The 13,768-nt window shown below is 45.9% G+C and overlaps 1 protein-coding gene across 1 annotated transcript in view; it reads left to right on the top strand.

Moving 5' to 3' along the window:
• The window catches only part of sec24a (SEC24 homolog A, COPII coat complex component), a 76,911-nt gene that overhangs the window by 33,426 nt on the left and 29,717 nt on the right, over positions 1 to 13,768 (top strand). The window contains exons 10-14 of the mRNA XM_083649503.1: positions 3,753 to 3,865; positions 5,267 to 5,385; positions 5,798 to 5,853; positions 6,193 to 6,399; positions 10,026 to 10,149. Coding sequence (XP_083505629.1) covers positions 3,753 to 3,865; positions 5,267 to 5,385; positions 5,798 to 5,853; positions 6,193 to 6,399; positions 10,026 to 10,149 — 619 coding nt within the window. The remainder of the gene's footprint in view (positions 1 to 3,752; positions 3,866 to 5,266; positions 5,386 to 5,797; positions 5,854 to 6,192; positions 6,400 to 10,025; positions 10,150 to 13,768) is intronic.

Below are 13,768 nucleotides of genomic sequence, written 5' to 3'. Positions count from 1 at the left end.
TTACCTGTAAACCCATCCTTTAATATAAGCAGATGGGCAGTGTTTACCTTCGCTATATGTTTTCCACACAGAGATATCCTCCATTTGTCCCGATTGCAGAAACTCCACCCCTGCCAGCTGCAAGTCATTAAGGCCTGTTAAGGTGTGCGCATACTTAAAAAATAAACAATAACAGCCACCCTGGAAGCTGAATCGACAGCCCTCTGATTAGATTATGTGTCTCGACTCTCGAGCAGAGCTTCCGCAGTTCCGTTGTGGTGTTGTGACGTAAAACGTGTCACAGCAGAGCGTTTTGCCAGAGGATGAAATGGGAGCTATCGTGCGGAAAACATATAGGGAAGGTAAACACTGCCCATCAGCTTATATTTTTTCCAGATTTTTTTATCCCCTATTAGTGCCAACTTTAATTTATTTATCCTGGTTGCTGCTCCACCCTCTGCCAATCTGGGGAGAGCCAAAACTGGCTCCATGCTTCCTCCGAGACATGGGCAGTAGCCAGCCACTTCTTTTCACCTGACGGGAAGCTTCACCGGTAGGACATAGCACGTGGGAGGATCACGCTATTCCAACGAGTTCCCCTCCCTCTGAACAGGCGCCCCTAACGACCAGAGGAGGCACCACTTCAGTGACCAGGATATTGCATGTTTTGGTGTGGGGTTCCTATATGAAGGAAGCCCCCATGGGGCACGGGGAGAACATGCAAACTCCACACAGAAAGGCCCTTTTGACGACCCCACCCAGGCGGTGGGCACTCGAGGACATGCGGACGGGCACGCACTCCTTCAGTGCTCACAGCGTCCCAGGTGAGAATCGAACCCAGGACCTTCTAGCTGTCAGGCGACAGCGCTTACCACTGTGCCACCGTGCCCCCTTCCCATCTGCTTATATATAATGACATTATAATGATACAAAGTGGGTTGATAATCGGTAAAGCCATCCGATCATATTACAGTACTTGCCCAAGGGAATTTCCCCAAGCCATTAAAGAGGCCATATTATGCCTTTCTTAATTTTGTATCACCACTTAATCTTGTATCACCGCTGTGCGGCCTCGGCCATAGCTCGGCGTCGCCTGCCCGTAGCTCGGGCTCGCCTGCCCGTAGCTTGGCCTTGCCTGCCCTATTGGTGCGTCTCTCTCGTAACAGACAAGCCCGTCTTTTATTGTCACACGAACACCACAATACATGCATGTGGCCACAACACACTCATGCTGACGGTGGCCGGTGAAAAGTGTCCTCTGCATTTAACCCATCCAGGCATGTCCTTTCCTCCGGGGGGCAGGCCAGGAGCAGTGGTCGCTTTCTCGTACAGCGCCCGGGGACCAACTTCGGATGTTGTCGTCACTGGTCGGATGACGATCTGATCTTCTGCATGTTTTTAGTGGGGGGGGGTTATATACGGAGGAACCCCCTGGGGGAGCACGGGGAGAACATGCAAACTCCACACAGAGAGAAAGGCCCTTACGACGAAATACCCCACCTGGGCAGTAGGCACTGAAGATATGGGGGGGAACACAACCACAGCGCCCACAGTGTCCCAGGCGAGAATCGAACTCAGGACCTTCTGACTGTGAGGCGACAGCGCTACCGACTGCGCCACCGTACCCCCGTGCGGGTGTCTGTGTGTTGCTCACTAAATGTTGTTGCATCAGTGATGTCACAATGCCTCCTTGTGTGTGTGTGCCCCATTATGTCACTGATGACATCATCAGTGTGTCTGTGTGTGTGCGTGCGTGCGTGTGCCCCCCTATGACATGACTGATCAATCTTGTCACACACAATGCCTCCTTGTGTGTGTGTGTGCGCCCTTATGACATCATTTTTGACATCATCACTGATGACATCACATCAAATCACCATGTGATTCCCGAGCGCGGCGCACGCTGCCGCTCACCGCTCCCCCAGGGGATGGGTCAAATGCGGAGAACAAATTTCACACATTGTGTGACAATCAGTGGGACTTTACCTTTACCTTACTTTACCTTGTTGCCATGGTGATGCGTAGCCCCGGCCTCCGCCAGGCGGCAGCCCCTTCTCCTCCCTTCCCCGTTCTGACTCTGTTCCAGTACAGACTGCCAACCAATGCTGCCAACTCACGAGACAACAAAGTAGTTTCCTCTCGGCCGTGTCTGACTTTATCTGCGTTTATTCAAGTATCTAGTAGTTCCTGATAGCAGTCCGGGTTAAAAGCTGTAGCTGTAAGCAGTGTCTAGGTGTTTAAAGTCGGCGAGTTTCTTCCGTCGTGGTCCTAGCTTTGTGCTGTCTGCTCGGATGTGTTTTATGCTAGGCTACTTGTGTTGCCTGTCTTCAAGTTTTCGTCTTTCTTACGTTATGCCTCATGTTAAACGCTGTTTTTTCGGCTGTGAAGGAAAGGTAACTTTGTTTGCCTTTAAAAAATAACAAAGCACCAGACAGCTTAGCCCCTTTTGGGACGTGTGTCAGTCATGTAACTGTAACAGAGTTATCAGTTAGCCTCCACAGTCCCTTGTCTAAATGTTAAGTGAGGCGAAAAAAAGTCCCAAGCAGCAGAACATACCAATCCGCTCGTCGTACAAGTGTCGCAGAGACATTCCAAAGCCACCTACCAAAGCAGAACTCTTCATTGATTAGATCCGCCGGGGCTTGAAAGCTCTTTTTATCTCTTGAAAGCTCTTTTTATCTCTTGAAAGCTCTTTTTATTCCAATTCTGTGTCAGTGTGATGTTATTTTTTCAAGCTAGTCTTCTTCTTCTTGGATCCGCCCAGCCATCACAGCGCTCCACAGCGCCCCTCTGGTCTCTGGGTTCTACCTCGTGTTTGTTGTTGCAATTGTCAGGCCTAGATAGCTTCTGACCAGGGGGGCGCTGTGATGGCTGGGTGCATCCGGCACAAACGCAGAAGAAGAATAAAACCGAGCGTTTCAGACGGAGGGTGAACTGAAGGGGGCGCGTGAGAGCCAGTACAAGATAAACAATGATTTTTTTTTTAACTGAATCATGCAAAGCTACTCTAGTGGAGGCCAACACTAAAATAATAATACATTATATTAGCAAAATATGGGCCCTTTAATAAAGCCAATCATAATATGATTGTGTTTACATTCCTCCTGTGTCACGGGCTTCTGTCATCAACTCAGTGACCAAGACTTTTTTTTTGACGACTAGTTGTCGTCGTCTTGACTTTATTGGTAGAAAGGCTGACATGAAAAATCTGGAGTCATGCAGCCCCGTGTGTGTGTGTGTGTGTGTGTGTGAGAGAGAGACACACACACACGGAGAGTGACTGATTGATTGATTGTGTGTGTGTGTGGTGAGTGACTGACTGACTGATTGTGTGTGTTATTGATTACCTGTGATTGTGTGTGTGTGTGGTGAGTGAGTGACTGACTGATTGATTGTGTGTGTTATTGATTGCCTGTGATTGTGTGTGTGTGTGGTGAGTGACTGACTGATTGATTCATTGATTGATATTGTGTGTGTGTGTGGTGAGTGACTGACTGATTGGTTCATTGATTGATATAGTGTGTGTGTGTCTGTGTGTGTGTGTGTGTGTGTGTGATTGTGTGTGTGTGTGTGGTGAGTGACTGACTGATTGATTCATTGATTGATATTGTGTGTGTGTGTGGTGAGTGACTGACTGATTGATTCATTGATTGATATTGTGTGTGTGTGTGTGTGTGTGTGGTGAGTGACTGATTGATTGTGTGTGAGAGTGATTGATTGCCGGTGATGGTGTGTGTATGATTGACTTACTGTGTGAAATGTCTGGCCCTCAGCTGAGACCGCCGCAGCCTGCTGTTTACCTCTTTGTTCTGGACGTATCCCACAATGCAGTGGAGACGGGGTACCTGAATGTGGTCTGCCAGTCACTGCTGGACAACATTAATGCGTATGTACATCATTATATCCTCTGTTATTGTCCATGTTGAGAAGACAGGATTTAACTGCCCCTTGTGTTTTTATACTAATGGGGGTGGGCTTTGTAGAAACCTGGCTCAGATGTTTGAGATGTTATTTGTTATCACGACACTTATCCATGGCAGTTTATGATATTTTGTTTTATCTACATGTATACAGTATACATGCAGTGCTGTTTCCTTATTCATTCAGCAGCAGAGGGCCACCACAGAAAAAAGAAAAGAAAAACGAAACACAAACAGCTAGATTTTCTACAGAAATTTTAATATTAAGAATCGGTGCTTTACTGCAGTGATCCTCACTATTTCTTCGATGAGAGCCGCACTGGCAGGACAAAGTCAATAGGAGAGCCACTTCTACCGCAAAACACCAAAAGCCACCCCAACCAAGCACATCTGCCTACCATTTTTATTGTTTTCCACATACACACACACACACACACACACACACACACACACACACACACACACACACACACACACACACACACACACACACACACACATATATATACCAGTTTCCCCTAGAAAATCTTTCAGGCCTGGAGGGATTTCGAAACGTACCCCAACCGCAACGGTGGGGGCCGTCGCTGGCGACACTGAAGTTTTAGCTAACCTGTTCACATCTATGTTCGCAATGGCATCCCAAGTATCTTCCATACTATTATGGGATGCGATGCGAACAGTTGTATTATGAGATGTGCGTTTCCCAGGCAACGACACACGTTGACACGTTTGGAACAGCGCTGCACGCTGGCACAATACTCAAAGCAAAATGCTTATTGTTTTGAATGATTTGGCACCTTATATTACTGTCAACACCAGTATTGTTGTATTGTAATAATATGCCATAAACGTTTATTGAAATTTTGGGGAGAGCAGGGGGGAAAAAATCTTTAAAAGAAAATCTTATTTGAGCCGCCAACTAAAGCTTCGAGAGCCGCCAGTGTCTCGCGAGCCGCGCAATGGGAACTAGGCTTTAGTGTAATAAAGTACACAAATAAGAACAGTCTTTGTGCCACAAACTGTGCTTGAATCGAAACTGGAACCAGAATGGGGACTGATTGAATGAAAACCAAAATTACCATTTTGATCCCCAAGAGGTTCCTCATACAGTTTTTTCTGTTTTTCTGGCTGTGGAGTACTGGGATAGATATATACTGTAGCTTTGTGTCAATAATGATTGACCAGCTGTTTAGATCTTTTCTTCACCATACGTTCGGTAGTAGTAATTATAACTGATTGCTGCTGTGTTAAAATGGGGGTCACGCTTGGGATGCAGCTGAAAGGTCATCCCTGTCACATGTGTGCGTGCGTGCGTGTGTGTGTGTGTGTGTGTGTGTGTGTGTGTTTGTGTGTGTGTGTGTGTGTAGGCTTCCTGGAGACTCGCGGACAAAAGTAGGCTTCATCACCTTTGACAGCACCATCCACTTCTACAACCTGCAGGAGGGGCTTTCTCAGCCACAGATGCTCATTGTGTCAGACATAGAAGGTGAGGGGCAACCGGCAGCGAGGGCTTTGTTCTCATAATAGCTGCTTGACACTAACTACGTGCCGAAATTCACAACCAATAAATAATCCCAAAGTGGCCCATTTTCTGTATTTTACAGCTGCACTTGGCAAGAGTTTCATGTAAACAAAAAACACCCATCTTATCACCCTCAGTCACAAAATGGCACAGCAACAGAGAAAAGCCTCCCATCTCTGCTAGTTTGGACCCTGCTGTTTTTTTTAAGTTACCCACTTTACCCTGATTTTTTTTATTGCATCATGAGCAAAGGCTGACTTTTTTTTTCTTTATTACATTTGTCTGGTTTTCTTGAATCAATTTCATCAAGATGGTAAAGTTGGCGTGTTTGTAACTGCATTTGTAAATGGCTTTTTCTCCCTCCTTCACTCCACAGATATATTTTTACCAACACCAGACAGCCTTCTAGTAAACCTCAATGAATGCAAAGAGGTGAGAAACTGTAGCACATCTTCATGTGTTCCAGGCATTGATGGGGATGCGGCCTGTCTCACTACATTTATCCAACTCATAAATTAATATGCATTTGCACTGGAATATGTTTGAGGTTGTAGCCATATTTATTTGAATGTAATAACGGTCCAAGACTTCCTCGCTTTTGCATCACTGTTCTTAATTACAAACATAATTTTAACCATGCGTTTTCTATTTCTCAAGAAAAACATGATCTAGATTAAGATGCATTTAACTGAGAACATTTTGGAGAACTTTAATCATTCTCAAATTTCACCCCAAAAAAAGGCATTTCATTTCATCTTGTTTGTTTCCCAGCTTGTGCAGGATCTGCTGAAGAGCCTTCCTCATCTGTTTGAGAAGACCATGGAGACACAGTCCGCCCTGGGTCCGGCTCTGCAGGCCGCCTTCAAGCTGCTGTCGCCCACCGGGGGGCGCTTGTCTGTCTTTCAGACCCAGTTGCCCAACCTGGGAGTGGGGGCACTCAAGTCCAGAGAGGACCCCAACCAGAGGGCATCTGCCAAGGTAACAGCTCTATACAAAGAGTCTTAACAACTTTTGAAGATCCAAGGCTCATCAAAAGTACTCACTATGAAAAATAACCTTAACCAGGGAAACCAGGCTATCAAAGAATATTCTATATTCGAATATATATTCGAATAAAAAAAAATATAATATTTGAATATGAAAATTGATATTCACTTTTATTTTGTATTTAATTTAATTTAATTTAATTTTTATTTTTATTTTTATTTTTTTACATTTAACCAGGTAAAAAACCTGGCTAAGAGGGTGATGTAATAACATACATATTGTTTGCCTGATTATTTAAAAAGATTAGAAAAGTGTCAGCTACTACTGTACTAGTACGGACTAAATAAATAAATATGGAAAAAAACAACATTTACATTTTATTTCTTTTTATGTTCAAATAAATATACCAAGTAGTTATATAAGCTCTCTGGTTGTTTGGTTTGCCTTGCCAGTTGCCACGCATGCATTTATTTATTTATTTTAGTATTTGAATATAGTAGAACGAATATGTTTTGTTTAGAGGGAATATTTGAATATAATTTTGGGCCAATTTTGACAGCCCTATCGACCCTATTTCTAGCTGCCATGATGCCGATGGGTGCTTCTTCCGGTGTAATAGACGGTTTTAACTTGACAAAAAAAAAATCTATGATGGTTTTACAGCAGAGCCATTCTGCTCTACAGCCGTAAGGGTTAATATGTCACTTTTATAAGTTTAGAAAATAATGTAGACGGTCAAAGTAACCATTTAGATTACCGTAAATTTCGGACTATAAGCCGCGGCTTTTTCCCCGTTTTTTGGCCCTGCGGCTTATATAACGGTGCGGCTTATCTATGGATTTTATCAGCTAACGGCCGCTCGGGGACCTCCAAAATCTATGGATGTTGGTATGAGGCAGAACGAGAGCAAGACAGACATTACGAGAGCGAGACCCTGATTGGATGATGTTGCAAAAAATGTGCCTCGCGACCTGATTGGAGCACTGTGCCACTACGCTCTCTCAGCCACTACAGTAAAACACCCTCCCTCCTCCCTCGCTCCGGGGGGAAAATGGCAGCGATTGAGCCTGAAAGACAGTCTGAATGAAATTGAATGTAACATTCCCAATTCTATGTATTACATTCTAAAAAACTAACGGCAACATTTTGGAAGGCTAAGCCACACAACTAGCTCGTTGTAATCTAACATCATGCTTCAAAAGATGGAGAACTGGCTGTGTTACGACGATGGCGGCGAGAAAAAGAAGGAAAGAAGGAAATCGAGCAGCAGCACGTAACCTTGGCATCAGGGTGTTGACACAGAGAGCAGACGGCCGAGGTGTGTCCACCGTTCAGATTCGACTGAAGGCCAAAACAGTCGCCACCGAAATGAAAATTGAACATTTTAGAGGTGGACCATCCTGGTGTTTCAGATTTATGAGACGAAAGGGACTGTCCGTCAGGGCGCGGACGACTGTGTGTCAGCAACCCCCTCCCGACTACCAGGAGAAAATTACAAACTTCGGCGAATTCACACAAAGAAAGATCAAGGAATATTCCATCGGACCGGAGCAGATCATAAATATGGATGAAGTGCCTTTGACGTTCGACCTGCCTCTCACTAGGACTGTTAACAAGAAAGGTGAATCGTCCATCACGTTGAGAACCACAGGTCACGAGAGAACGAATTTCACTTGTGTTCTTGGCTGCACAGCATCTGGAGTAAAGCTCCCGCCGATGGTGATTTTTAAGCGTCTCACAATGCCAAACGAAAAGATCCCCAGCGGGATATGCTTGTTTTGTTGAAATGTTAATAAATGGGAGCTTCCCCAAACAGCCATCTCTTTCCCGACAATCCCCTCTGTGCACGAACCCTTACATATGGTAATTAAACATCAAAACACCCGCGGCTTATAGTCCGGTGCGGCTTATATATGTAACAAACAGGCAATTTTGCTGCTGCGGCTTATACTCAGGTGCGCCTTATAGTGCGGAAATTACGGTACTCTTGTGTGCTCCGTTTATCAAAATAATGGCTATTTAGAAATCTGGTTTTCGTTTTCAGCCTTATTTTATGCATTAAATGTCGTTCGGGTGCTGGGATAACGTAATGCATTATGGGGAGTCGGCTACTGTGGCTAATGCTAGCGGCTAACGTTAGTTACTTTACATGGCAAAAACGCCACTGAATGACCAAATTGATTTAACTTTTAACCATTTCGAGTAACACTGTTTCCAGATTTGGTTAGTTGTTTATAACGTGTCTATATTTATAACAGCAATCAGTCACAGCAATGTGTGACTGGATCCTGGACTTCCTGACAGACCGCCGCCAGGTGGTAAGAGTGGGCAACCTCACCTCCTCCCCACTGACCATCAGCATAGGAGCGCCCCAGGGGTGCGTCTCCAGCCCCTTCTGGTACGACCTCTACACCCACGACTGCGTGGCGACTCAATCTTCGAACACCATCGTGAAGTTTGCAGATGACACAGCAGTCGTGGAGCTGATCTCCAAGAGCGACGAGACAGCCTACAGAGAGGAGGTGGGGGCCCTGGAACAATGGTGCCAGGACAACCACCTCTCTCTGAATGTCTCCAAGACCAAGGAGATCATTGTAGACTACAGGAGGGGGGGGGGGGGCGCACACCCCCCAATCACCATCAATGGCACAGTGGTGGAAAGGGTGGACAGCTTCAAGTACCTGGGAGTCAACATCCACCAGGACCTGACATGGGCCGGCCACACCGCCACTGTTGTCAAAAAGGCCCAACAGCGACTACACGGACTCAGGCGCCTGAAGAAATTTGGGCTAAGGCCAGAAATCCTTAGGGACTTCTACAGAGGCACCATTGAAAGCCTGCTGACTGGCTGCTTCACCACCTGGTACGGGAACTGTACCACCATGGACCGCAGGGCGCTAAGAAGAGTGAGGCGCGCAGCCCAGCACGTAACAGGATGTGAGCTGCCAGAACTGCAGGAACTGTATAACCAGCGGTGCCTCAGGAGGTCCCTGCAGATCATCAAAGACACAAACCACCCCCACAACAGCCTGTTCTCCCTGTTACCCTCAGGGAGGAGATACAGGGTCCCAAAAGCACGCACAAATCGCTTGAGGGACAGTTTCTTCCCGCAGGCCACGAGACTCCTTAACATACACAAATAGTGTAGTAGCTGTACTGTACTGTACTGTAGCTGCTACCATTACGTATGTCTAATGTTTAATTGTATGTTTAATTAGGTATATGCTATTTGCACCTGTGCAAACAGAACATCAATTATGTTTAAGTACAGTATGTTTAAAGTATGTACATGCCATGTGCACCTATGTGCAGTGAATATGCCAGTGTCTTTGACTTGTCTTATCACTTTACTGCCTTATTGCTTGTTGTGTCTCTTGTTTTCCTGCACCCATATGCCCTGTTATTTTGTACTATGTTGTAAACGGAGTCCACAGCACAAGAATTTCACACGTGATGCTTGTACTACGGAGTGACAATAAAAATCTTGAATCTTGAATCTTGAATCTACTAACCAATCCAGCCGTGACACTATGAATTTCTACCATCTTTGCCTACCACCAGTACACAACATTTTCTTAGAATGGTCTTTTGACCTCATTGTCTTGTCCTCCTCCCAGGACATCCAGCACTTATCTCCAGCCACAGACTTCTACAAGAAGCTGGCTCTAGACTGCTCTGGCCAGCAGGTGGCAGTCGACCTGTTCCTGCTCAGCTCTCAGTACTGTGACCTGGCATCGTTAGGTGAGTTCAGATGGGACGGGGAGATGGCATTACTGGCCTACTTGTGACTGGTTCAGTTGTTCAGTTGTATTGTGCTCAATACACTGTACTGTGAGCTAAGTTATCCTTTATTTATCCCCATGGGGAAATTCATCCTCTGCATGCTCTGCTGGCATTGCTAGTTAAAGTTTGACATTAGATTCATGATTTACTGGCCCGTTGTTAACTTTGTGCTATCTATAAAAAAAGTCTAAATAATATTAGACAGAGGTGAGATTCATTAATAATTATTGTTCCCTCCCCCCAATAGGTTATTTTCAAATTGTTTATAGAACAGTACACAAACAAGACAAAACAAATAGGCTCAGGCACAGGAAAAGAAAAGAAAGAAAAAAACACAAACATCATCAACATTCAATTTACCAGCCATATAAGGCGCTTATGTGCTTATAAGAAATGTACATGGGATCCCGCGCGAGGGGTCCATGAGAAACCAGCCAGGCGAGTCACCCGTCGCCCCTAACCTCATCGAGGTAGGCTAGAAACTGGTCCCAGATAGTTCGAATTTTTTTAAGTGAGTTGGTTGTCGGCAACCTGAGCCTCTGCATCCATATAACAGAGATCATGTCCGTCAACCACAATTGAAAAGGAGGTGAAGAAGGGGACTTCCATTCCTTCAGAATGAGTTTTTTGGCAACAATTGTCCCCAGTGACAGAGACTGTTGCACAGCTATAGACGGTTTTCACCAGCTGCAACCCCACGACATTTCCTTTTTCTCAGCTTCTTCTACTGTCTTTTATGGCGGTTGGCATCCTTAAATGTTGCATTACCGCAACCTGAATTGTAGGCTATCAGCTTCACAGTGCTAACTATTTACAGTGTCCACTTTCTCAGCTATTCAGGGGTAAACACTGACATAGCCTACTTCTTTTTCTATTTTTTTTATGTAAAGATAGGCCTATGTGTGCAATAACGCACTGATAGTCAGCTTACTCTGTAACATATAGTTTTTATTAGCCTCTCAGGCTAGCTCCAGACCGGACAACAACGCTTCCTACTACCCAGCGTGTGGACGTCTTTCCGAAAGGGGTGGTTGTTATGGCAACTATCATCAACAACTAGTACTAACTACTACAATACATAAAGACCGAAATAGGCTAACGTGTTAATGTGTCTGTCAGAGACACGGCCTAACGTTAACATTTAATATGAGCCGAATATCAGCCTGCGCTCAGCTATGTACCGTATACAGGAAGTAAACCGGATATCCAGGTGGGTTGTGATGGTTGTTATTGTTGTCAAGTTAAAACCGTCTATAGGGAAGTTCAGAGAGGACTCCGAGCAGCCGGAGATGACGAGTTCTGCCTCTGGCTGAAGGGTTACTTTGTAGGCCGTAGAGTACCAATATTTTGACCCAGAATCCTGTCAGTGAAGGGCAGAACCAGAAGGCATGAGACATAATGCCCTCTGACACCTGTCACACAGTGGTGAGACGGGAGGGTAGATCATGTACATTAATAATAATTATTAATGCAATCCTGTGCATTAATAATAATTATTAATCAGCGTTTTTATTTTAGGATGCCTCTATTCGTCTTAAGGTTTAAAAAATTGAAATGTAATAATTAAACATAAACAAAAAAAAATTGGCGGCGAGATTGCCCGGCTGGTCAACTCGACTCCCAGTGAGAATAAAGACACCACTTTAGTAAATGCTGTTACGTGATAGTAGGTGACAAGCAGCATATTCAAAGTAAGAAGACTAACCTTTAGTAATAAAAGTTGTTAGTAGTTTTTATGCCTCCGCCGGCGATAGCCAGGCCGGAGGCATTATGGATCCGGGTTGTCCATCCGTACGTCCGTACGATGTTTGTTAACGCAATATCTGAGGAACGCCTGGACGCCTCAAACATCGACTTAGACTCAAGGATGATCTGATTAGATTTTGGTGGTCAAAGGTCAAAGGTCAAGGTCACTGTGACCTCTCGAACGCCATTTTCAAGCTCGTTAACGCAATATCTCAGGAATGCCTTGACGGAATTTAATCAAACTTGTCTCAAACATCGACTTGGACTCAAGGATGAACTGATTAGATTTTGGTGGTCAAAGGTCAAGGTCACTGTGACCTCTCGAACGCCATTTTCAAGCTTGTTAACGCGATATCTCAGGAATGCCTTGACGGAATTTAATCAAACTTGTCTCAAACATCGACTTGGACTCAAGGATGAACTGATTAGATTTTGGTGGTCAAAGGTCAAGGTCACTGTGACCTCTCAAATGCCATTTTCCAGCTTGTTAATGCCATATCTCATGAATACCTTGACGGAATTTCATCAAATTTGCCTCAAACATCTACTTAGACTCAAGGATCAACTGATTACATTTTGGTGGTCAAAGTTCAAGGTCACTGTGACCTCTCACACACCCAATTTCCAAGTTCTGTAACGCAACATCACAGGAGCGCCTTGACGGAATCTCTTCCAATTTGCCTCAAATGGCGATTTGGACTCCAGAATGAACTAATGGCGGAGGCATAAGTCCGCGTTGCGGTCGTTCTAGTTTTTATTGTATGGCCTATAGGTTCTTAAAGAATGAAATATGAATTCAGTATTGCTGATTTTGCCAGGTTTATTTTTCGAAGCTTTTCAGCTGAGGAAACACAATAATCCACTGTGTGATTTCTACCTGGACACAATCTGTCCGGCACAGTCTGCCATCGCCCGGCACAATCTGCCATCGCCCGGCACAGTCACAGTCTGTCATCACCCCGGCACAGTCTGCCATCGCCCGGCACAGTCACAGTCTGTCATCGCCCGGCACAGTCACACAGTCTGCCATCGCCCGGCACAGTCACAGTCTGTCATCACCCGGCACAGTCTGTCATCGCCCGGCACAGTCACAGTCTGTCATCACCCGGTGCAGTCTGTCATCGCCCGGCACAGTCACACAGTCTGCCATCGCCCGGCACAGTCACACAGTCTGCCATCGCCCGGCACAGTCACACAGTCTGTCATCACCCGGCACAGTCTGCCATCGCCCGGCACAGTCACACAGTCTGCCATCGCCCGGCACAGTCACACAGTCTGCCATCGCCCGGCACAGTCACACAGTCTGCCATCGCCCGGCACAGTCACACAGTCTGCCATCGCCCGGCACAGTCTGTCATCGCCTGGCGCAGTCACAGTCTGCCATCACCCGGCGCAGTCTGTCATCGCCTGGCGCAGTCACAGTCTGCCATCACCCGGCGCAGTCTGTCACCGCCTGGCGCCGCCACAGTCTGCCATCGCCCGGCACAGTCACGGTCTGCCATCGTCCGGCACAGTCACGGTCTGACATCGCCCGCCACAGTCACAGTCTGCCATCACCCGGCACAGTCATAGTCTGCCATTGCCCGGCACAGTCACAGTCTGCCATCGCTCGGTAGATAGCAGCTCCCGTTCTCCCTGCTCCACAGTTTGTAATCCATATGATGTTATTCCAGATCAAATGGATACGGGTGTTTACCATGCTAGGCTACAGATCAACTGCTCAGAGCACTCAAGTCGCCCCGGATGTGTCTCACAACAGGGTAAGATGAAAGCACATCTGGGGACTTGCAGAGCGAGTTGAGCACTCAGAGCAGTTGATCTGTAGCCTAGC

This window comes from Poromitra crassiceps, assembly GCF_964638095.1.
Source record: "Poromitra crassiceps genome assembly, chromosome: 1".
Classification (NCBI taxonomy): domain Eukaryota; kingdom Metazoa; phylum Chordata; class Actinopteri; order Beryciformes; family Melamphaidae; genus Poromitra; species Poromitra crassiceps.
Note: the sequence above shows the minus strand (reverse complement) of the source record. Positions and strands in the feature narration are given on the sequence as shown.